A 26,309-nucleotide genomic window follows, 5' to 3' on the forward strand; every position below is an offset into this window, starting at 1 on the left:
TTTCTAATACAGGATGCTCAATATCCAGCCCATAATTATTATAAAGTTTTGAAGTACATAGTATGTAGCCCTAGTAATATTCTTCCTGCAAACATGCAATAACTTACAGGTGAGATGAATGCAAGAAAATTCATGGGAAAGAACTCTGTATATTTGTAGTTGAAATTTGTAGTCAAATATGCATTTATGCTAACAGATAATGTATCTTTCAATGCATTTGAATCAAGGATGGAATTATTTTTGTTTCTTTTTGCAGCTAATAACCTTTAAATCCTTTAAAGCAATACATATAACAATGCACTCATGCTATGTGGGTAATGGTGACAAGGAACATCTTTCATTCTCTTCTCACTTCATAAAGAAGAAAATAAAATGCAAAAGTCTTCGACAAGGATAGCTGAGGAGAAGAAAGAAAAGAATGAGTATCAAGGGTAATACATAAGTCACTTCAGAAGTGATGCCTCCTATTTGTGTCAATGGAAATTACAACAGATACAAAGAGCACAAAACCACTATTCAATAGAGCAAATTCTCATCTACAAAACACTACTTTTCATCACACTCAACAACGTTAACTATGCATTTTTGTCAGCTATGAACAACAGCCTTCCTGTTGCACATGTAAAAATCAGCACCAGCAGAAGTGACCTACTATTGCTGTTTCTGCTGCTGACATGCACCACCCACTGCCTCACTGTGTTCAGATCCACTGTTTGGTTTCCATAAACATTTAGCAAGTGATCATAAATGTAGTGGGTGCCATTTTTTCCACATGGAGGGATTTGGTGGAACACCTTTGCTTCATACGCACTGCCTCTCTGCTGCCATCTGTCACACAGCAATAAAATGTAACAGAATTTTGTTGGGAAGGTTCAAGCTCTACTGCTATACTACCAGCGTCCACTTCTGACATTGTGGGTCCACATGAAAAAATAGGAGGCATTTCTTTGGAAGCAGCCTTTGCAGTTTACATATTCAAATTAAATCACCTTGGTGACTTACTCAACCTATTATTAAATCCATAGTGATTATCAGATGTATTTCTATTCTATTCTTGCTTTTTATAAACAACTTGAGCAAACTCAAAGACTGGTCTAAATTTTCAGTGCTTATTTGCCATTTTTAATGCTGTTCTTAGATTCAGCGTACAATCTAATAAATTGTATTTCCTGAAGACTGTTTTCATCATTCTCTTCAGTGGAGTACAAAATGCCAAATTTTAAAATGGCCATGGAAAACTAGCACTAGAAACAAGTTTTAAATAACCCTTCAGTCCAAGAGAGGTTTTTGTTACAGAATTCAACTGAGTTACAAAAACTACTGTTAAACGTAGGTGTGCATTCGAGGATAGGTCACAGTCCTTTCAGTTCTGGACTTCATGATGCCATGGGAGTTCAAACATCTTCCCAGTATTTGTGAATACGAGATTTTGCATTCAGATAGGTTTAGCTGAACAAATGAAAAAAAGCAAAAACAAAAACAAAAAAACTCCCATGAATACAGAGCTTCCTACTGGTTGTATATTTGAGAAGTCTGAAGAGCTCTGTTTATTGTAACAAACGGCCTGGAATAAATTATGTTTAGTAAATTGGCTCCAGGTTTTCTTCTTTCAGACAGTAGCTTCAGAGCGATCTGTTTTATAGGCTCCACTAAATCTGACCAATTGCAAAGAGGTGACACCTCATTTCGGGGACGTGGCATCACTTGTGCCAGTTACATCCAGCTGCCTCTCTCTGGCAAAAATGGCAGGACACCAGCAGATCCACACTTTGTCTTTTTGGCAGTTTTCACCCATACTTGATGTGAATTAATGGGTTCCACAGGGAGGTCCAGGCGGGATGGAGCCTGGCCCTTGGCCCTCTTCAACCAGGCACCTCCCAACCCTGCAAGGGGCAAATAATAGCTCCTTTCTTCTGGTGGATATACCCCAGTCCTGCAAGATGTGTACATATTTTCCTTCCTTAGCTGGTCTTGCAGGTGATAATTAACGCAGTGAAAAAATTTCCTAGCTGAAGCCAGTGTAGGAAAGCAGCTTTGACTTCAGACATTTTCTTTGAGTTCATTTGCCTTATTTATTTTGGGTCTGATCATTTGGAGGAAGTTTTGCAGCATGGTGGTGCTTAGCAGAAATATTGAACTAAAGGAAACAATTTTTCATCCTCGGAAAAACTCTTTCTTTCTGAGCAGAGGAAAAGAAGGAAGTTAGATTAGCTTTTAGGTTTTGTATTTTATTTCTTTTCACAGGCCCGATTATTTTGGAGCAGCATGACCATAGCTCTTTTGAGCTCAGAGCACTGATTGACATTACATATGTTACAGAGAGGAAGGGTACTTCCTGAAGATTAGTGGCCAGTTAGTTGTTCTGAAGTTCATTAACCTGAGCTAGTCATTAGATTGTTGGAAGGATTCTGTGTGGAAGCTGGAATTGTAGTAGAAGATCATCATAAACTAAAAATATATGTGACAATCTGGCTGGATTGTAATGAGTCTAGGAGAAGATGGTTGGCTCAAGCGCACAGAGCAGCTGCCTTTAGTGTAAACTAAACGCCATGTGTCAGGAATTAAAGCAAATGTTTCTTCAAGGACACTGTTCAACTAAAAAGGAAAAAAAAAAAAAAAAAAAGGTTTCCATTAGCAGAACACTGCATGAAAAAGTGAATTTCCTTATGACCAAAAGTCCAAATGCAACACTGATCACCAGTCTCCAATTAAACAGTACAGTGTGTTTGGTCAACAACTTTTATCTACCAATGGCAATTTTTTTTTTTTTTTTTAATTATTATTTATTTTTTTTCTTGTTCTTCATTGTACTTCACCTTGAAAAAATGAGCCCCAAATTCTCTGGTGAGATTCCACTTGGCTGACACCCAGACCCCCAAGCCACAACATCTCAGCATACCTGCAGTGAGATCGACTCCCTGTTAATTGCTTATTTTTGAAGTGTGGTTTGTCTCTGTCATCCCACAGAAGATGAATGGGATTTGTGTGTCTTGTCGTAATGCAACCCTTTCCCTTCCTATTCTCCTTCTTTTCCCTCTTTTCCCCCTTTTCATATGACCCTGCAAGAGTTAGTGTTGTTTTCGGTCCCACCACAAACAAGTGTACAGAATGTAAGAAGTAAGGTTTCTTTCAGGAACCTATAGTCTAGTAAAAAGAATAGAAAGATAAAAAACAGAGAAATTTCAAATTTGTTTTGCTTTCTGTTTGTGTCATCTCCTGAATGTGTGGTGGCACTTGGCCAAAAATATTGCATTCTGACACAGAATGTAAACGTTGAGGAATGGATTGAGAAGAAAGATGCTTAATGTTCTGTGTAGGAAGGATGCTTCAGGCATTTTTCAACTCCATTCCCCCCTCTCTTTCCCCATCACACCCTTCCTTCCTGCATTGGCACAAGTGCTGGAAGCTCAGAAAGCCCCGACTTCATCTGTGAGAGGTTTCCCTTGGCAGAGAGAACTCAAAGAGTCTTCTTTCTGGTCCCTTTGTGCAAGGAAGGAGGTACTACCTGCCTCATACAGCACTGAATTGATTCTGGATGCCTCTGCATCATAGAGGGGCTCTGCAGTGCTGCAGCTAGATGAAGTGAAAGAAATTTGAGGTTACTTGGGAGGGCTGAGCTGTGCTGGGTCCCTCACGTGCTCACAAGGAGTCTTTCTACTTATGTCTGTGCAAAAGGCTTTGGTACATTTCAGAGTATAATTCTGATGAAAAATCATGAGCCATTAATCTTATTACTAGCCATGACATTTCCTTATACTTTGATTTACAGCATCATTCAAACACTGACATGTAATTTCACTGGATGTCTTCCCCTGACTTCTGGTATTGTGCACTTGCAAGAGGAAGAATCTGCCCTCACAAATATTTTTATGTTCTGGCCTCTGTGATTTATTAACCATTAACTTCTGCCTTGAGAAATCAAGATGTCATTTCCCTCATAATTCTATAGGAAAAAATGGATTTTGTGGGCAAAAAGGGATCCCCCACAATCAGGTACCAAAAACTCCAGAAGAACTGTTGCTACTTTCCATGCAGCTACTGAGGTGGCTGTGTGACCTGTAGGAAATAGGTTTGTTACAGTTTTATGGTTGCAGTCTTGTCTAGGGAAAATAAGGACAGTGATAATTGCTTTATTTTGTAAAACACTTTAAGATTTATGGAATATGAATGATTATTATTAAGTGAAAAGTGTTGCAAAGCTGGCTTAGCTGCACACTGTATTAACACAGTCCCATATCAGCCTGATGACCTCAGCATGAACTACTCATTAAAGTTTATAGGACATTTTGTGGGTGAATTGAGGCAGTTATTCTGCTGAAAATGCTGTACTGAAAAGCGTGTTTATCATCTGCATTGACTTTTTTTTCTCTCTTAAAACTAAACACCACTGCTTGCTCTATCCAATTTTTGTAGTTTATTTATGAAAATTTATGATGGGTATGTCCTCACTGTTAACTCAGTTTGTTCTCTCTTGGTATCTGTGATACAACAGCTTATTCTAGACATAGGATAAACATACAATAGCTGTTATACTGAGATAGAGTGAGATATAAAACAGCAAGATATCCAGTAGAGCTGTATAAACTAATAAGATGCACAGTCATATTTGAATGGCAAATATTCTTTTCACTGATAATTAATTTATTTTTTGCTTAGACTGTAGCTATGTTGGACATTGTCCTTTGAAAATCATACATATTTTCCCAACCTTAAAGCAAGTGTGATATTAAAGAAACAGTTTGATTTATACTAGTGAAAAATAAAACAATAAACTTTTGTAGCAAATGTGTTAAATGAGTTACTTAAGCCAGTTAAGTCTGGCTTGTTTTCAGAAATATTATTTATATGGTCAAGAAAAAGATGTACAGATGTTTTATTTTTGCTTCCAGATTAAACTTGGATTGTTTGAAGAGTGGGGAGATATTTCTCCATTGTGCAAAAAGTGCATAAGAAGAGAGCAGAATGAGAGCTTCCCAAGTACCGAATGCCTGCAGCCTGTTATCTTTAGCAATGCTGTTCCTTCCCGTCACTGGAACATCAAAACAAAATATCCCAAGACTCAAACTTTCCTATAAAGGTAAACTTTTCAGCTTTTTTTTTTTTTTTTTTTTTTTTTTTTTTTTTTTTTTTTTTCTATTCCACCACTTTTGTTTTTATGTGATGTTGCCAGTGGTTTATTACTGTTACTAACTGGACAAATGAAACACATTTGTCTCAGTTTCCAGAAATACATAGCAAAATCTTTAAGGATGGATAAATTGTACCCATTTTAGTTTGCTCCTGAAGGATATTAATACACTGTGCATAAATTATGGGAGAGTCATTGTCTAAGTGTAGGCTTCTAATGCTACTTGAAACAGGATGAGACCCATTGGCATCCCATGTCGGGATGAGATGGGACTTGGGGAATCATAGAATCATAGAATCACAAGGTTGGAAAGGATTTACAAGATCATTTAGTCCAACCGTCCTCCCTTTACCATACCTACAGAAAACCACTAAACCATATCTCCTAGCTCCCTATCCAGATGCCAACATCAACACTTTTCAAGAGCATCAGGGAGAGTACCTCAAATGTTCCAAGTGGCACATAACATGTAATCATTTTTTCTCTATTCCTCAAAGAGTATGTGAAACTCATTGTTTTTGGTCTTTTAATCTCTTTGGATCACAAACGCTTGTTTTTCTGAGGAATTTCTTAATCTTATCTATATTGCTTGTTGAGAATATTGAGAGGATTAAGGGGCTTAATCACATATTTAAAGAAAATTCCTTAATGGTCATATTCTTACAGAAAGGAGTTTGCTTGTTGCTTTGATTATATAGTACATTTCCACAGCTTTTGAAAGACATGAAGATTTATCACTTTTATATTGATATTCATTAGCTAATGCAAATGCTCTCCAGATAGACATTTTTCAGCTATGTCAGCTAGGATGCTCATTCTGTTCTCAGTTTTTCAAACATAGGTCTTTGTATGCATTGTGGTATCACATTTGGGATGGTCTGACCGTACAGGAGGCTTTAAAGCCTTCATCAGTGGTTATGATATGCTTATCATGAGCTCTAATGCTCTGAAGAATTTAGTGAGTAAGCATAATGAAATAGCATTTATTTACAAGCTTCTCATTTGTTAGATGTGTATACCACTATGAATAGAATTACAGTGGGCATATCTGTGTTTGAACATGTTTTTGAGAGAGAGATGGAGGAGGAGAGATCAAGAGATCTTGACAACATTTTTATAAATTCAGGAAACAGTTACACTCACTTAAGCCAATGAATAGAGAAAGACCTGACATGAGTTATTAATGTTAGCAATTAAAAAGCCCCTAACATATAGCCAGACTTTTAACAGCTAGATGATTCCCAATAGCAGCATATACCATGAGGCGATGGCATTTATTGTGGATTTGACACTTATGATTAGTGAATTCCTCTTGACTTAAAAGCAGATAGCCTTTGGCAAAATCCTGATGGATGCATTTGGCAGGTAAGGAGAGTGGGAGAGAAAAATTATTGAGTTCAACACAGGGAAAAAAAAAATAAAAAAATACAACCTGAAATCTTACTCTAAAATAGTGGCAGAGACCTGCTGGGAGTGGCTGCAAAAATGCCTCAGCTTGTTCAAAAAGACAATGAACGGATGATTGATACTTAGGCCCTGACCCAAACTTTTATTAGCAACTTTATAAACCTTTCAGTTTGGCCTGAGGGTTACAGTTTTCTATCCAAACTTATCCACCTATATCCCTGTAGGGGGAAAGAAACCAACAGATACAAACCGTCACATAAATCTTAATTTGGAAAGCTGCAGTGTAACTGAAAAGCCAAAGGAGAGAGAATTACCAGATTTTATCATTGCTTTTTTTCAGGAGGAAGGGTATATTTTTCTTTTTCCACAAGGAAAAAGAAAAAAAAAAAAAAAAAAAAGTGTCTGTTTTCTTCACACTTGGAAGTGTTAAATTAAGAATGAGAGGAAGAGTCTTAAAAGATTTGTTTTATTCACTTGATATTGTACTTCTGGATAATGTATGGATTAAAGAGAGAGAGAAGTAAAGGAAAACACAGAGTTGCTGCTCATTCTGAAGGAAAATATTACTCCACCCAGGAGAGTTAAATGCATCATTCCTGTTTTTTTACAGGACATCAAGTTTTGTTTCCAGAAACACTGCACGTCTTTCTAAGCCATGGCATTAAGAGTTCAGTGCTGTGACCCCCACTTCAGAAGAAGTGTGGATCAGGCATATTAAAACTGCAGATGATATTAGGTTGCTTATAAGTCTGTTCAAATAACCACTATGTACACAGGTGTCTCAGTTTTAAAGAATAATTCTGAAATTCTTCATTTGTTCTTGTCAGTGGATGATGGACTTTGCATTGTAAGTAGTGTGGTTTTGTGCTATAACTAAATTAAGTTTTGGTTGAGGACAGCTGTTTGTCAGATGTGCTGATTATTTAATATAGTTGTCAAAACTAAGCTTGCTATTCTATTCCCCCCTACCCCCCAACCCCCACCCCCAAACATGCTCACCAAAACAATTCCAAGGTTTCTGAGAATAAGGTATAGGAGAAATGAACTGTCTTGCCAATTCTCATAAAATAGTTAGAGTCATGTCACTGACAAGTCCTGGCATCTCTTTTCTTTGGAGTTTGAATATCATGAGGAGGATGATATGCAGGCCTTTTCCATCCATATGGAAAACTGACAAAACTTGGCCACATCAGGCACTGCTGAAGACCTAAACACACATTTGCGTACACTGCACTGCTAAAACTATTGTCTTCCAAGAGAAACTTTCATCCTCTTCCAAAGGCAATGTGTTTATGGGATGGCATAGCTCTGTCTTCCCAGAATGGCCAAGTATTTACTAGGGCTGGAAATGAATAGGACTTTCCCCTGCAGTTGCTTCATCTCATAGCTGTAGCTACTGAAGAGGAGAAAATCACGCTTCAGCTGTGGGCTAGGAAACTGCTCCTTCCCATGCCCTGACAGTAAAGAGAAGGAGGAGCATGCCTAGGGGTGAGTGCTAAGAATAAAGGGTAAGGGGCAGGAAAAGAGGAAAAAAAAAGGACCTGTATTAAAGTAACACAGAGAAAGAGAAAACTGAGTGACTGAGTGAGAAGGGTGGAGTAGCTGAAAAAGTTTCTAGAACCACAAAGGCTCTCCAATAATCCTCTGTATGTCACAAGACCTCTGTGTTCAGATGGTAATTAAAACTTTAGGGCTTGTTGGCATGGCAATTATGAGTTTTTGTCTTCTGAGAAGTAGCTTAAGGCATTGAAGTCTCTGCTGGGAAAGTTAAGGTGCAGATATTTCAGTGAATCATGAGTATCAACGTGATACTCTATGTGGATTTCCTTAATTCTTTGCTCCAGCTCTAAAGTTACATGTTTTAAAAATCATACATCAATAAAATGATACGCATGTACTAAAGTACTACTCCTTCTCTGGAGATATTCAAGACCCGCCTGGACGCCTACCTGTGCGATGTGGTGTAGGGAGCCTGCTTTGGCAGGGGGGTTGGACTCAATGATCTCTAGAGGTCCCTTCCAACCCCTATAATTCTGTGATTCTGTGATTCTGTAAAGTCGTTTTGCAACTCTTTTAATAGCTTGTTTTGATATAACACACTATGATGCTTAATTACATTCCTCATCCTATATTCCCACTTGTTCTCTGATTCATTAGTCCAACAATCCTTTTTATCTTCTCAGCTTAGACAGTAGCTATTAGAGATTGGTGCATGTTATTCCTACTCTGGAAATTATTACTGCTTTCATGATACTTTTTGGGTGCTCTCAGTACATAGGCCTCAATTAATATTTCTCCTAGCTATTTTTCACAAGGATATGAGGTATTTTAATTATAATATCTGTAAAATTACAGCAAGGTAAATAAATTATCTACCAGTAGAGGACTGCAATAGAGGATTAGTACTAGAACCTGATTTTTTAGTAATACTCTATAATTTAATTGTGTTTGTATTACACTGTAGTCACTGTCCAAGTAAAGGTGTGTATTTATCATTCATTCTGATCTACCTGGAGTTAACCTATGACTATCACCCAAACTGCAGAACTCCTCAAACACGGAAGTGGACTTCATCTCCCCTAAGTAGCACATACTTTCTGTCTACTACCTCATTTAACATCCTCATTTCAACAAGTGCAAAAAAATGCAATGTTATCATTCATAGAACAGTGTCATTTCTGTTACTTAGGTTAGGAGGAACCTGTGTCACAATTCATGCATGCAAATGTGTTAAATTCATTTTGTGTAGACAGTATGTCTTTAGGTAATGGGCTTCACCAATTCATTGTAAGATGGTTTTCCAAAGGTTTTGTTATAGGTGTATTTCTGGGCTTTACTTTCTAGGAAGAACTGAAAACAGAATTTTTCAAGTGTTTTCAATTTTTGGTCTTCCTAAAATTATCCAATATAAATCCAGACTCCTAGTTGCAAATTTAAACCTATGAGTTTGCTTTATTTCATTGTGGGTTTTTTGTTTTGTTTCGTTTTTCTTTTTCATGGATCTTTTAACAGTAGTCTGGATGCTGAAGAAATACATTTATATTACAGAAGTATGCTCCTTGCTTCCTTGTTTATGGGGCACACCTCAGCCCAGATTTGTACTCTGTCACCACTGACATATCCATAGTTATATCTGTGAACACGAATCATTCCTCTGCAGAGGAACTATGGCCATGCAGCAGGAGCAAGCCGTGCTTGCTGTGACCAGTGCTGATTTGGGTAATCAGGAGACCAAGATCCTACACTGTGACACAGCAAGCAGAAAAAGGCAAGACTAAATGCAAACTTTGACTTTTGAAACAGAATTTACTTAACACTGAAAACAGATATAGCAGCAGTTTAAATCTATTACACAGGAACATTATTCTGATCTGAGTTCAAAATGAAGAAGCATTTAGATGCTGTCTCAGCTTCACTAAATTCATGGCAAGGAGTTTGCCACAGAAGTAAAGTGAACAGGATTAAATATCAGTGGCTTGTCTTTTTTCATCTTAATTAGGTAAACTAAGGACATGAAATTCTGCATCCTCTGTTTAAGGATGACAGTGCTAACTCAAGAGTCTCAGTGGAAATTAGCCACATTTGAGAAATGTTTTGCTTCATGCAGTGTTTCATGTATGCATTTTTCTTCCCCCTAAGAGTGATACATTCTTGTGACATGGTGAAAAAGAGAGCAGAGGATTACATTTTTGTGCCAGGAATTCTTTTGAAAATTTGACTGGATTAGTGCATTTCCTTAATTTTCTAAAAAAGATCCATAGGACATATTACATTACAATGTCAAGCATCCTGTTTTCTAATTTATTTTTGCTCTAAATGTGCTTTAGTTTAGAACTAAAGGATTGCTTAACTGTTGCATCAGGGCAGTTAGTTTGTTCTGTTTCAGTAAAGTTGGCTTGCTTCCATGGCATGCATTGTTTAATTATATGTGTAAAATATAGTTTCAGCTGTATAGCTTTGAGATCCTCATTTAAACTGTTTGCAACAATGTGGGTAATCGTGCTATCACAAAGTGGGTGTTGCATCGTTATGAATGACTGGAACGTGATAAAGTGATGATATATAAAAAAGCCTAGAAATGAGCTTGCACTTCTGCAGCTGTGCTTGGTACTACAAGAAGAGGAAGAAAGATCAGTAAAAACATGCTTTTCTGCTAATATCAGCAGCTGTAATTTTGAATACCCATGATGATCAAAGAAAATCTGCTCAGCGAGGAAGTGTTGCTTTTTTTGGATCATTTATTTTGTTAGCTAATAAAATCATTTTTGAATCTTTATTATTTATAGGAACAACAGAAAAAGAATCTGAGATTACTTTGTGGAGTAAAGATCTGTATGTGAGTGTTAAGATCCTATACCATTAGGTGATTTTCAGGACATGAAATAGAGTTTTCCAGTTTGGTCTCAGAAATGTTTTCTGGAGGTAGTATGCATTGATACTGCAAGTGTCCCTAGGGATGAAGGCAGATGGGCGTTGCTGTCCATCTGAGCTAGGAGCCTTGTATATACTGTAGACTAAGTATAAACTTAAGGGGGTTTATGATGTTTTAGTAACAGGAATGCCAGTAACTTTCTTACATTTTTTCCCTTTTTAAACAAGTGGACTTGGAGGTCAGATCCAACTATATGTTGCATTTTCTGTCATATAATTATCACATATATAATGTCCTGGAGAGCAGGCTACAGTCAGTGACATCAACAGTTTACATAGCAGTTGAACTAAGAATAACCTTAGAGAACTGACCCGTATCAACCTCTTAACAGTGTAAACAGCCTGTAGCTCACAGCAGTTTTCTTTTTTCATGATCACAAAAGGCCCCAAATTGGATGAAGAAAGAACTGTGTTCGCAAAATACCAAACTGTTCTGCTTAATGTTCACTCAGATCTCAGAAGATGAGCAAAAACCAAAAGAAAAAGTGTTTGTAAACAGTGATTATTGTCCTGTAAAAAGTAGTATGAGACAACACCAAAAATTGGTTCACAAGAAGAAAAATATGGGAAAGGTACATGATCAATGGCATCAACTTTGAAGAGGGTACTTTCAAAAATACTTCTATAATTGCCCTTTTACTTGAGACAGTTGCAAACCCAAAGTAATCCTGGGTAGTTCTGGAGATCTCAGCCTTGTTCTCTTTCTGTGCAGTAATTTGAGGGCATAATCCTCTTGACGTCACTGTGTATAGTGTTGGACATCTGTGGCTGCGGAGCAGGTTCTCAAGTCACATCCTATTTCCTTTTCCTCACTCCCTATTTCTGCTGCTCCATATATAGACATGTTCCTCAAAGAAGGGCTGAAAGATACAAGGGATGTCTGTTATGAAGTCAGTCATTTGGAGATAAATAAACATACAAAGAGACAGCAGAAAGAGATGGAGACAGAAATTCCTATTTCATACTGGAACATCAACAGAAAAAGGATTGGCCAGCTGTGGTCAAGAGAGGAATTTAGACAAGTGTGTGAATAATGAAGGTGCCTTTTCCAGGCTTTATTCTTTGTGATCTAAATCCTGTCTGTCCCAGCAAAATATACTGACATGTACCATAGTTTTGTGACTAAGATTTTACTGAAGACACCGAAGTTTTATGATCAGCTTATCTGGCATCTTTGTGAAGACTACATCATCCATGTAACCTGGATTTATTTGAAAAAGATCTCTTTTTTAAATACGTTACATAACATCTGTCTATATGGCATCCATTGGTGCCCCAAGGAGGATAAATAACTGTAAAAAAGGTAAACCTTCCAACATTCCAATATTAAGTGTCTTTTGCCTGCATACTAATACCTGACAGAAGTGATTGGACAGTGCACACAGTTAGTCTGTGCAAACAGACATCCTTTGCCCTGTAATTTGTGGTTAGCGTGGTCCTGTCTAGGTGTTGCCTAAGAAGTCTGTAAAACAGACACTGGGTCTACTTGCATTTCTGTATGTGAGACTCAGAATCTGATACAGATTTCTAGGCAAAATTCCAGCATAAATAAGGGAATTAATGCAGAAATTCAGTGACCTCTGGTTTTAATGGTTTCATAAGAACTTTACTCCTGCCAGTATCAGGAAAAAGTAAATGATAATTACATTTCACTCTGCCATGATGGAGCATTATGCTAGTCCAAACTATTATCATGTGAAATGTTTTCATTTTCACTGCTGAAAATGGTCCTTTCATACTGCCAGTGCAAGACTATTTTGAAAATCTACCTCTGCATTAGCTAATTGAATTACTGTGCTACACTTGCTTTTTAATCAAATAAAATGTATCTGGAAAATTGGAAAAGAAGCAAATGTTTTCCTAAATATTTTAAGTTTCCTGAAAGTAATCATTTTCTACATTTAAACCGCATTTGTTCTAAAGTATGTCCATCCTGTGTAGTTACCATAGATAATGACTATATGGCTTAAACAGTGATTCCCAGCATTAATTGCATTTCTGTACTGCACTCCTACAGGAATTTAGAGCAGGGTTGTGAGATCAACCGGATGTCATGATGGAAAAGCTGAAATATTAATGCTCCAACTGTCATTTTCAAATGTTCACTTTCCCCATTCAAAACATGTGAAAAGAGAAATGAAAAATCTCTGGATTGTGTCAGATAGGGAACCCCTCTGTGGGGACAGGAACTAACAATTATGTGTGGGGAAAGCAAGCAAGAACCTCCAAAAGTGGGTTTGCTGCCAACAGAGGAAGTGTCTATTCCACTGGCAGGTAAATCTGCTCACAGAGGTCCCTGCCCTTCCACTCCCTTCCTGAGCAGGCACATTTCACACCATTCCTCTCAGCCCTGCCCAGTACTACTCACCATTTCACACCAGTCATATCACTGACTGTATTAGCTATGTGTCCTCATCCAACTGGATCTTTCCCAGCCCAGTCAAGGAACCAGAAGATCTTTTTGAAGCCACTGATGTATAATATTGCTTGTCATCCAGGAACTGTGGAGAAGGCGTTGAAGGACTATCAATGCTTAAGAGACATTATAGGCCCTCAGACAGTGGTTTCATGGCAGCTGAGCCAAAATAATGCTGTGCTGCTTCTGGAAGGAGGAATGCCTCCCTCTCCACTCTATCTCCCCAAACGCACATGTGCACTTCTTTCCCTTCTCATCCACTCCCAGACACATGGACCTGCCCTTTCTCTTGCATCGGCTCCAGCTCTCATCAGCTCCTTTGACAAGGATCTGTTAGTAGTTAGGACTTTATATCTTACTTGGCTTTACAGCCTGACCATACAGATTTTCAGGGCTCTGGTCCAATGCTTGGCTTCAGAAAATAGCCCCCATGTCTTCTTGCTATACACTCAGGGTTAGATCTTCAGCAGATAAAACTATTTCAGGTCCCAGCAGTTAAACCAAGGGCCTGGCTCTAAATCCTAATAAGACTGCAAGTGGAGTGTGTGTCTGTGTGCATGGAGCATGTAGAGGGTGAGGGAAGGTGGGACATATAGCTATTTAGTGCTTCTATAAAGATCTGCGTTGCTCACAGGCACTAGCTACAACTGGTATATATAATAGTAGTAAGAAAATTGCAAATTGGTTTCAGTGATAGCAACGATAGGCAAAAAATCTGTTGGTATTGTTTTGTTTTGTTTTGTTTTGTTTTTTTCCTGTTAGCTCTTCTTTTAAATCTTAAAAACAGAGGAATCAATGAAGTAACAGAGTAAGTAAACCTGATTGGCATTAGCTCTCCTTTGCACTGTCATTTCTTCAGGAACAGCGCATGCTGATCTCTATCTCTTCTGAGCCTGTTACTATCAATATTTATATGTCTTCCAGTCTCATGCTATCTGACACTTTTACTACAACTGAGTTATTCATGCCTCTGTAGTTCAAGTTCTCTCATCTCAGCTACTTTATTACTGTGATGTGAATATTACTCTCATTAGGAAGCTGATAAATAGATTTGATGAAAAAATGTATTATTAGGATCCATGATCTTTAATAAACCAATAGCTTTCATACACAACAGATGTAGGCCCAATGGAGCAAGTCCTGGCATCAGATGTGCAGCCTGAGAACACAGGTCTAAGCAAAAGGAATTGGGCTCCCCAGCAGAGCTGTCAGCACCCATCTGTAGTGACAGACCAGCTGAGACAAATCCAGTCTTCATGGCTGATTAGACCTTGGGTTTACATGAGCTGCAGTTTCAAATCCTGGGGAAAAAAAACACACTGCAATCTCATTTGCTAGAAGAGTGAAACAAAATCCACTACTTTAATCTCTTCAGGACGGCATTCATTCTACAAAGCAAAAACTGAGCAAAGATTTAAAACCACTTCATGTTCTGTATAGCTGATATCGGGCAGTATGGGTGGGAGAAACAGCACAGCCTGCTGTTTTTTTCATGAGCCCACAGACATATGAACTCTAAGAGTCTGTGTGCATCTTCAGAGAACTTCTTGTTTTCAGAAGTTTCTCTGAAGATGTAGCTATGTGAAAATTGAAGTTGTGGGTGCTTCAAAATACTTTAGCCATTTTTGTGCCACTCTGAAGAAAATAAAGTCTGAAATGAAAGGGGCTTTTTTGAAGGTAAATGCAATATAATGACAGTTATTTGTTTTGAAAGGGTGGATAGCACTGCATATAATTTTACATAATATACTTTAACAAAGGAAGAGCCTTGTGTCTTAAAGTGCTAAATATGATCACTGTTATACATTTTTAACAGCTGGACATACTTGCAAAGGGCAATACACATCTTCATACAAGCAGGAAAGAATGAGTCTACTGCTGTAGGGTGGGGTGTGTTCATCCACACAAGTTAACGCAAGTCACAAATTCCCACGAAGATTTTGATGCTAGATATCTACCTTTCCAACCCAAGCCATTCTATAGTTCTACTGTCAGTGCATTTTTTTTTTTTTTTTTTTGTGATGTGTGTTTCTCAGAGTGTAGGAGAGTCTCCATATATAATACCTTTCAGCTACGTCATTAATAAGATTCGTACCTTTCTAATTACAGGGCATATAATTAGCCACATAGAGGTAGATGGAAGTTTTATAATATGACATGAGATGGCAAGCTGGTTGGAACAGTAAAAGAACAGTAAAACTGATTCACAATCAATGAGTGAGGCCTCTTTGGATAAATCATTTGAGGACTGCGCGATTGTTTCCACGTGAAGCATATCACTGATCTCCTACTTTCTGCATATTTGATTGGCTGAGGGTAAGAGGCTTGGAAATAGTTAACCACAGCAAAAACTGAAATTCTAATTGGAGTTCATGTGGGTAGCAGAATTCAACTGAAGCTGTTTTTCCCTCAGAATCAGTGAATTTATAGTTTATTTGTTACTCTGGCTCTAGTGAAGGGGTTTTTCACAATGCCTATAGGAATAGGTGTACCTATGGGCAGCTCCCTTAGCATAAATGAGAGGTCTTTTTTTCAGCTGCTTGATGCTCGGGTTCCTGGGAAGAGATTTTAAAAGACAGGGGTACTGCTTGGTCTCCAGTCAAATGAACAATTCTCTTCTATGAGGTCAGGAGGAAAACAGGCTTCTGATTTCAATAATCGTCTAAAAGTATTCTGGTATATATAAGGAAACAGATTGTATGTTCTTAGAGAAAATGTTCCCTCACCATTGGATGTTTTCAATAGAACCGAAAACAAGGTTGAAGTGGAAGAAGCAGATTTTAGTCACATAACTCATATTATTTACCCTTAATGCAAAATACTGGCAGCTAGGTTGAGAATCTGTGTGAGGGAAAAGTAAAACCAGTGATATGTGCAGCCCTTACAATTGAAACTGAGGAAAGAGAGGTGATGCTCCTGTTTGTTTGCCTGGTGTGCTTTTCCCTTAGGGAGGAGATTTGTTGTCCTTTAAGCCCATCAGTGTTACTTCTGTAAAGGTATGTGTGGTGAGATGCCAACAATTATCTACGCAGTACCAAAGCTCTTATGTTCGCCAGTCATTTATATTGAGTTATATTTGTAGTGCTTATTCTATGTCTACACAATTGCTTAAAAGAAGAAAATAAAAGATGATTTAATTTTGCATTGGAAACAACAGTGAGTTTGCTTTCCTTGGCACTATTTCAAGAAAGATAAACTACTTAGAAAAAGAACCTTGTGCTAATCCACTGGCTTAGGTTTTCACAAAACAAAATGCTTCACTCAAGTGCATTTTCAGTTATGCTTTGTAAAAAAAAACAATTATTTTGTTTGGCTCTTTGAAGGTTATGAATCAGCCCGTTGCGTTTCTTTTCACTAACAACATGAAATCACAAAACAGCTTTTAATCATCTCTGCAATAATAACATTTTACAAGTTATTTGTGCAGCTGTTTATCTAGTCAAAGCTATTTGCAGTTAAAAAGTGGCATTTAAATTCAGGGTGCTTCAAGGGTTGCATTAGATGTAGTTGTTTTGAAACAGGTTGAGGAGTTCCTTTTCTTCCAATTTAGTCATAGCCTGTCATTACAAAAATGTCTGGCCACAAAGACCGTTCTGAGTCCCTATGAAATGTTTCCAGATTTCCTGAGTGCTCACACCATACTGCAGTGAGGAACAACAGTGTGATCACAGAATATATAATTCGAACCTAAGAAGCCTGAACATGCTGTATAAACGTAAATGTACTTATTATCGGAATAGGATATCATTTATTTATTTATTTATTTTTCATTAGAAAGCCTTACACGGGGCACTGATACTGTAGATAGTTGAAGTAAGCAATGATCAAGCTGCTGTGAACCATGTCCACTGAGACACCTTTCTAAATGAATAAGAAACACTTATTAATCTAACTCTTACCACTCCATAGTGAAATATTAACCCAAAAGGGATTTTGCTGAATATTCACATAATGGCCAGACTGGAGCCTGTAAAGAAATAAAATAAAATAAAGTAAAAATGAAAATAAAAATAAAAATAAAAATTCATTAAAATGCCATATACACACTGTAAATTGAATGGTGAATGTGCAGACATACAAGATCATCTCTGTAACTAACTTTGCTTTTTGACCTGTGAGAGAGCTATTTTATATTAGACTGGCTTCAGATACAGTGATTTGAATCCACAGCTTTTTTTCAATACAATATATGCTCCTGAATGTAAATGGACAAGTATGCTTTTCATGGTGAATTTTTCCAATGTGATATCCTAGGTCCTATTTAAGATATCTTGTTGCAAATGACAGCTGATAAAGCTGGATTGTTTTGTTTTTGTTGAGTGAGAATAATGATTAATTTGGCTGTAATTTAATCAATTCTCTGTTAATGTTTACTTCTCAAATTTTATTGGTCATGTTTTAATTTTAATCTTATCAGTGTCAGTGTTCTTATTCCCATGTTCTTTTCAATAGTTAGTAAATAACTGACCAAACCTGATTCTTCACCACTTTGCAGCTTGTGTTGTCATTTACATCAGTAAGAAATCATTGTGCAGTGTTGTCATTTTAATCTGGAGCATTTTACAAATGCTTTCCTTATGATGTGATGGAATGAATGGCTTTATGAGGCACTGGGCAGGCCACATTCCCATTTGGGCGTTTCAGCCATAAGAAAACTTTATCCCTCCCTATTGTAGCTTTTTTAGGTGGTTCTTTACTGAGAAATACTATAAGTTTTCAGCAATAGATGATGACTGTGCTTTTGGGGTGGTCACTACAGAGACTTTTCCTTCCAAATAAGAAAGAAATAGGAAATGGAAAACTGTCTCAGTGATCTTCAATGTATGTGGAGAATCAGGTCAAGATATTTGGGAATGTGACATACTTGCAAAGCGCAGTGGATTGCATGGCTGCAGACAATGAAATCAAGTGTTATATATGTTTTTGCAAATGCTCTCATTTATCCTTACTAAGATCAAATTTCTAGAGCTGGAGTTGAGAAGGAATTTATAAGGAATTTGTTAGTATATGCAATTGATTGGATATTTTAGTAATGCAGCCAGCTCTTACATCATGGGTGGAGAAGAGAAAGACATTTACTCAGAAATGTTCAAATGATAAACAGTATTTTAGGGATCAACCAAGAAAAATCTTGAGTAGCCCAAGGGAGCTAAATGCTCCAGTTTTGCTGTGGTCAGCATCACAGAATCCCTTTCCAGTAAACATCTCCATCTACCAACAATTTCCAGTCTGAAATAAAAAACAAGGGAGGTGTTTTGTACAGAGTGTGATATCTAATGAAGACACATGTACATCATTCAAAAATTAAGAGTTTAACTCAAGGTACCAGTCCTGTAACAGATACCCAACAACAACAAAAGTATCAGGAGTCATAAATCCTTGTTTCTTCTCAGTAGTGAATTGAGCTAAGCTTGAGAAGCTGGAGGGGTTAGAATTTTTTTCTTTTTTTCTTGAATAATATATATATATAAATATATACATTTGGTTTGGCAATTTATCAGCCAGTTCTCATGTAAGCAGTTTGGATGGGATTTAAGTGTTCGTAGTACAGCATTATTCACAACTTATTCCTATGTGATCTTGCTGTCAATTAATATGCCGGTCTTCTAAAGAGCTACTAATGTGCAGAATAGTGAAAATATCTTTGTCTTTGCAAAAGATAGGCAAAAGAGGATACTAAAGGAATATAAGTTTAACTTGTGATTTTCAGTATGATGTAAGATTTTTCAGAGTACTGCCAAATAAATCCCTCCTATGGGAATAGGAGCTGCCGTACAACACAATTTGTTTTCAGACTATATTGTAACAGTGTTCAGCAGTGTGCCAGACAAAACCACACAGGCTTGAGTAGAAGTAACATAGCCAAAAAAAAAAAAAAATAAAAAAATAAAAATATATATATATATATATATATATGTATGTATGTATATATATATATATATATAAGTTGTACACTCGATAGTCAAATAATTAATGTTAAAATATTTTTTTCGCTCATAGTTCTGGTTATTAGCTATCAACAGGACTTAATATTTGCTTTGCCTACTACAGATTTTGTGAGAAACTTTGGAGAAAAAGGGTTTTTTTACTCAGTTTTGTTCAGGAGTTACTCTGCAGAGCACTGGTAATGATTTTCATCATGATCAGGAAGTGTAAATAACTTGTACTATAAATCTAACCTCTTTATCAGGAAAGACACAATGTCCATACAGTACTAAGAAGGTGGAAATATCTTTAATTTTATTTTCAGTTGAGTGCAGGATTTGCTTTTCTGTCCTAAGATTTCTGAGTGGTTTATCTTGGAGAGATTGCTTGTGGAAGAACTGTTTCATGTGTTTATTTTTGTTCTCCCCAAATTAGTAATTGCCCAACATTACTGTACTCTCATTGTGCTCTTTTCTATATGTTATTTGTGTCCTCATCCAAAATTACGTCCACTGTAGGCTTCAAACTCTACTTTAGGGCCCTTTAGCTTTTCATGGGGAAAGCATAGATTCTTTCATTAGATTCATGGGGTAACATGTTTTTTCTTAATTACTTTTGAAGGAGATTGGAACCCATTATGAAATTACAGGAAAAGTTGTTTCAGAAAATTGAGCTTTTAATAAGGAAAGGGTTTGATGATAAATTACAAGCCACATTCAGAGCTGTGCCCTAGCTTTCCCTGCAGGGAGGGCAATGATAAAGTGAGAGCCACAAAGCACTATCTCTCTAAGGAAAATACTGACCCCAGGACTTTAGAGGTGCTGTACTCAATACTCCCCTTAATATGCCTCTATATTGCCCTCTATTTCAGATTTCAATTTTTTTCAGCTCCTTGATGTTTAGTTTTCATTTACCTTCCTCGCTTATATGTACAGCAGCAAATATGGAAATATATTGATCCTTTATGTATCCATCCTCCATTGATCCTCACATGTATCCATGAATATGATGATATAAATGCATGCTGGTTTTCTTTCAATGCAATAAGATGTAGCATGTTTGTTTGTTTGTTTTTTCCAAGAGCTGCTGAAGAATGTAATTTCTTTATGTCATAAGATAACTTATTAAGAATGTTTCATACAGAAGAGTCTTTGCAAGAGTAAATATTACCCAATTTGGAATTGTAATATTCCCCACACTCCTAGAAGACTGAGGCTAACAGGGAATTATACCATGACCTTGGAAAGACATGCTTCAAGACTGCAGTTATCTTACCAACATGCTACATGCTGGTTGCATATATTTATAAAAGACACCAATGAGTCATATGTAAACATTTTGATTATAAAGATTTTCTTCATTTTCCCACAGACTTGCTGCTTTCAAACAGCTGCATCCCATTCCTGGGCTCTACAGAGGGGCTAGATTTTCGAACCCTACTGCTAGATGAGGAGAGGGGCCGGCTGCTCGTCGGGGCAAAAGACCACATCTTCCTGCTCAACTTGGTTGATTTAAACAAAAATGTAAAAAAGGTCAGTTTATTTTTCACAGAATTCAATTCATCACATAATTTCAATTTTGTTCCTTTTTTTTTTTCTTTTTTTTTTTTTTCTTTTTTCCTTCTTTTCTTCTTCTTTCACTTCATTGGGTAATTGTGAGATTTGCTGTATCATGCTTCATACCAGGATTTAATAATCTCACCTCCCATACATACATGGTTATCTTTAATGAGTTGATTTATTTGATAGTATGTAAGCCCCTGTAAGATTGAAATCCTGAAAAAGAAGTTTCCTACTTGGAACCAAAATATCAGTGCCTCTGAGAGCTTGCTTCTGTCATGTCCTATTTCTTTTGTCATGTTCATCCTCGCATGAAAGCATTTTGAAGATGGCAATTAAAGACAGATCTTTCCCTTCTTCCTGGTGTTACTGGGATTATGTTATTCAAATACTGAACAGATCTGAGGCAATTTAAGTGTTCAAAATTGTTAAAATTGCCCCTAACATTGTAATAATTTTTACATTAATATCTGGAATTGCTAATGATAGGAAAAACTTCCACTGGGATCTATTGTATGCCCTGGCCCATGCCCTGTGACAATGTTAATTCCAAATAATAGAAAGGAAATTTAGCCCTCAGTATTTGTAGTAGACATTATGAAACAGAGATTTTCTAAGCACAATTAACTACTAGGTATAAGAAACAGATGCCTGAACAGGAACACGCATGAAAACTTCTTTCCTGTTTGTTCCAGGCATTCTCCTTACTAAAGAAAATTCAAATTCTCAGCTGTTTGATATTTTCCTTAAGCAGCAGCAGGAGGCTTTAAATGACTGTATTCTGCTGTCAGCTCTGAAGTGGGAACTGACCCTGAATTAATATGATGGCAGCACAGGGCTTAACAGGTGTAACAGGAGATGATTTTGCCTCACGTCTGAGTACAACATTTGCTGTCATTATATACAAGGGTTTCTAGTACTCAGCTGAATATCTTATTTCGAATTCTACAGTTCTCCATACACTGCTTTCTTTAAAACTCAGATTGTTTCAGATCTCTTCCCTGGGATGCCTTATGAGACGCCTCATATATGTCTTCCATTTCAGTGTTTTATTCAAGAATCATCACCTCTTCAGGCCACTGTAGTGAAAACAGCATAATTCGTATCACAGATTTTGACACCATAGATTGATCTTTAGCAAAGGCTTTCTGTAGCAACCATTATTTGTGTGAAAAGCAGAATCCTGTTATTATGTGATGCCAATAGTGTCCTGAGAGATGCTGAGTGCTGTCACTTCCCATTATGCTCAGTAGCAATTGATTAGTTCAGACTTTCTGGAGATGTTCACACCCCTCTGCCCAAACTGGTAACATTTTCACCTTAGCCAAACCACCATTGATACTGAGCTTTCTTAGAAGTGCAGAATAATGTCCGAGCTAGGAGGATTTGTTGGTGATCAGAGTGCCATTTGGTAGAGGGATTGCAAAGCAAAGCCTCTGAATTAAAATTTGTATTTGGTAAAGTGAACAGATGTGTGCCTATGTATTTGTGGTGGCTTAAAAGCAGGGAATAAAATTCAAAACCAGGAGGATATCCCGAGAAAGGAAAATAGTATGTGTGAATTCAAATACTCCTCTGTTTAACTGTTTAGGTTGTCTCAAACCTTTCAGACAAAACATTGAGGCAAAGTGTATTTAAATAGCTAGAAGTGACACAAAAGCTTTGCAAAGCACCCTGGTGTGCTCATTTCCAAGGTCTCCATGGGTGTCCAGCAACTCTATAAACATGCCTAGTTGAGCACATGCCCATGAGTTGATGTTGCCCGAACCTTTCTCCTCAGTTCCTCAGTGCTGGGTTGTTTGAAAAGTGTGAGGGGAGAGCGAAGATGAGGGAAGTCGTTACTGTATAAATCTCAGTCACTGACGTGGTTTCAGCTCTCAAGGATACTCTCCAGTAGCAGGGAAGTGTCAGAAAGCAGCGTTTGCCGGCGCTGTGTTTAGACTGACTGTGGTTTGGGTTGGCGTGGGGCCAGGCGGCCAGCTGCCAGGCTCTCCTGGTGCGAGGAAACCACACATGTTGGGGCTGCGAGGGGCTGAAGCGTGCCCTTTGTCCTTTCCTGGAGCAGGAGCCGCCTGACAAGGCAGCCTCTCCAATGACAGTAATTCATTAGAATAGTAAGTGTCTTCTGGTTCAGATTACATTAAAAATAAATAAATAAATAAATAAAGAGGAAAAAGCTCTCAGTTTCAGATATTTATTGCATTAGTAACTATTGATACATCCAGAAGCCAAGTCAGTGTCCCAAACAATCTACTCTCGGAAAACTCCCATCTGTGGACATAACTACTTGGAAAGATTATATTGCAGAATCTGAGGCTCTATATTCATGCATGTGGGACAGTAATCAAATAAACATCCAAAGCATTGTATTATGTTCCCCTCTCCAATGTATATGTATATCATTTAATAACTTCCTCTTTGCAACCTAATTATTTACCTAAATTAGTTAACTTAAATATATTAAGTTAGGGCTTTATTTCCTGGTTTATATATGTATATTTTTCTCCTGATGCAATAAATCTGTTGTTCTTCTGGAGTTCCAATTTCTTGAATCACTGTAGGTTTTATTCAATTTATTGTGTAATTGGTTGAAAACTTCCTTAGCTGGTAGCTTAAAAGAATCCACACAGTTTCCAGTGCTTGCAAACCTTATTATGAAACAACAGTAGCTACTGTGGTATAACAGAAAAGTACACCACAGTGAGAAAAATGCAGAAAACTAAAATGGTAGCAATCTACAAGTAAATAAGGGGAAAACGTTTTTTTTTCTTTTTTTTTTTTTTTTTTTTTTTTTTTTCAGTGGGATATAACTTCAATGAATTTGTTTTGAAATAGAAGCCTACAGCTTCTTTTGCAGAAGTATCATTGTCTGTGCCACTGTCTTTTATTGAAAGAACTGAGATGGCTTACAAATATTGCAAGCTGTTTATATATTGTAAATTTATAAAAGAAACTGTGTCCTATATTTATCAGGACCCAGGAAATGCAGACAATAAACCTGAAGACAACTTTGTCATACCCAATAGAATTATGGTGTAAAACAAGTCAAAATATAATTCTTTACTAGCACAAGAGAGTGGAAAGCTGGAAAAGAATTTGCTAATAGTCCTAAACTCTGGGGTACAAGATGAAAAGATTATTCTGGTGAACGCAGTTTTCTTGTGAGTTTGCCTTAAACCTTTGTTATTTTCCTCTTTATTTTCCTTCTTAAAAAAATAAATAAAGCAGAAATACAAAACATAAACTGGGCAAACATTTATTGACTAGCTGAGGAGAAATTCTGCATGCTTCTCTGACTCCCTTGCTTGCTACCAATGCAAGCAGAGTTATATGTCAGGCCTGTTATCACCGTGTAATCTGCAGCAGGACCCCACCCATCTCTGCAGGAATAGGAATGCTATCAAGGCCTGACAAGCTTTTGAAAAGCTGCCAACCTGCAGGAGCTGTCAGTGCTAGAAGACACAGCCACATGTGGGCCAAATAGATAAACATGTCAGTTTTTTTTTTCCTCCGCTCCAGTGTGTATTGGCACTGGGTCACAAATTGTCACTTGGAGCATCCTTGGTTTGTGTTTGTTGTTGGTGGGTTTTTTGTTTTGGTTTGGTTTGGGATGGGTATTTTTTGGTTATTGCCAGGTGCTGCTGTCTTGCATCTTATCTTTCAATCTTCTTTTGTATTGATTGTATCTGTGTGCAGTTCACAGTAAAGAATACATATGCATATATGTGTATATTCATATCAGATGGCTAAACACTTATGAAATATTTACAAAGCAATTATTTGCCTTTCCACAGCTCTGTTGCTTGTTAACTGCAAAAGTGGGACCATGTGTCAGCACTGTTATCACTGTGTGAGATCTGCAGTGTGACCCACCTATCTCTGCAATAGGGTGGTTATGTATGAAAAATCATATGCATACCTGTATAAAACAATATCATGGATCCAGGAGCCGAATTTTGCCTTCATTGTTCTGGGAAACCTCCTGTCGGGCTATAGATGTGTCTATGTTACGAATGAAACCAATGGGAATTTAGCCAGCATTGAATTAAGACTTGTTTGTGCCATCATACAGGAGCCGTGGGAGTGCGCACACAGTCTGAAGTACTTACTGTAACATTTAAACACAGTAGAAATGAGACTGGTACTTCCCAACCCATCATAGGCCAATTCCTTTGTGCCAAGGAATTTCAGATTTCTGTCTATTAGCAAAAGTTGTGGACTATCTGAGGGTGATGCTTTCTTTGCCTGTGAGGAGAAAAAGGATTTCAGGTAACATCAGTAGAGACCAAAGTGTCCTGTAGAATCTACGGGAGACTGGTAAAGTTTTGAAAGTGGGGAAGTTAAAATAAGCCCAGTGGCAGGGGAGTATGGCCATGAGTCTGTTTGGGAGAACATTGTTCCTAGTTTTCCCAAGAAAAGAATCAAGGTGATGCTGAAATCTGACAGGGTCAGAATCTGACCCTCCACACATAAGGAATTAGTTACCAGAACATAAAGGAATAATTACTTTTGTTTCAGAAGTAAGATTTCTGAGTGTTACAGTTCATAAGGCACTCATTTCCACCTGTTAATTTCCCACCCTTCCAAAACTCATAGAGAGAGGAATATTTTTGCCTATCACTTGCAGTCAAACAAGACTGTTGTTACTGGATATGTGTGTAGTTTAGTGTCCTGTCACTAAAAACTGTCAGCAGTGGCTACTGAGGGAAGTGTATAAGAAGAAGCTATGACTGTATTAGGATGGCTGTGCATGCTATCTTCTGGATTGCCCCTGTCATTGATCTATGCACATGTTGCTCTGAAGATCTGCAAACGTGTAGAGTCCATAACATTGTTTAACAGACCTAAATTTAGGGACCTGTGTATACAAGATGGAAGCTTTCAACCAGGCACAGATCAACAATCTATGGTCAAAATGTGGTGAAAGCAGTATGTGACCAGATGGACAGTGAACCTAGGTGGAAGACAGTGTCTCTGTTATTTCCTTTTGCATTGTTGCTGTGAATTATGTTTCCGTAAACATTCCCTGTTGTTTTTATATTTTACACCTGTATTTTGGTATGAAGAACAGCCAATATCCTGCTCTCTGAAAATTCATACTGGGCTTTGACTTTTTCAGAGGTAGGATTTATCTTGAATTTGAAGGGATAAACATGTCAGAAGAAATGCCATTTACACTAAAAGTCCTGTTGTGTAGTTTCCTTTCAGGAGAAACAGATGGTGGGCTGTGGTTATACTGTAGAAAATGAAGTGCAAAAGCACTAAAGCCTTTCAAGATTTAATCCAGCATAAATGAAATCAGCTTTTGGTCTGTTTTCTTTATGTTTTCACACCTGTTTAATGTGCACCTGAAAATGCACTTCTCAGAAAGCCTTTGAGTTTTGAAAGGCTTGGCACTCCTAAAGTTGTGTTTGGAGTTGGCTGGGCTTTAAGAAAAGCCCTG

At 37.5% G+C, this 26,309-nt stretch overlaps 1 protein-coding gene across 1 annotated transcript in view; it reads left to right on the forward strand.

Annotated features, from left to right (window-relative positions):
• The window catches only part of SEMA3D (semaphorin 3D), a 141,048-nt gene that overhangs the window by 41,250 nt on the left and 73,489 nt on the right, over positions 1-26,309 (forward strand). Inside the window, exons 2-3 of the mRNA XM_072336696.1 lie at positions 4,890-5,077; positions 20,679-20,839. Of these exons, the coding sequence (XP_072192797.1) occupies positions 4,963-5,077; positions 20,679-20,839 (276 nt within the window). The 5' untranslated portion in view covers positions 4,890-4,962. The remainder of the gene's footprint in view (positions 1-4,889; positions 5,078-20,678; positions 20,840-26,309) is intronic.

The sequence above is a fragment of the Excalfactoria chinensis genome, chromosome 1 (assembly GCF_039878825.1).
Source record: "Excalfactoria chinensis isolate bCotChi1 chromosome 1, bCotChi1.hap2, whole genome shotgun sequence".
NCBI classification, from domain to species: domain Eukaryota; kingdom Metazoa; phylum Chordata; class Aves; order Galliformes; family Phasianidae; genus Excalfactoria; species Excalfactoria chinensis.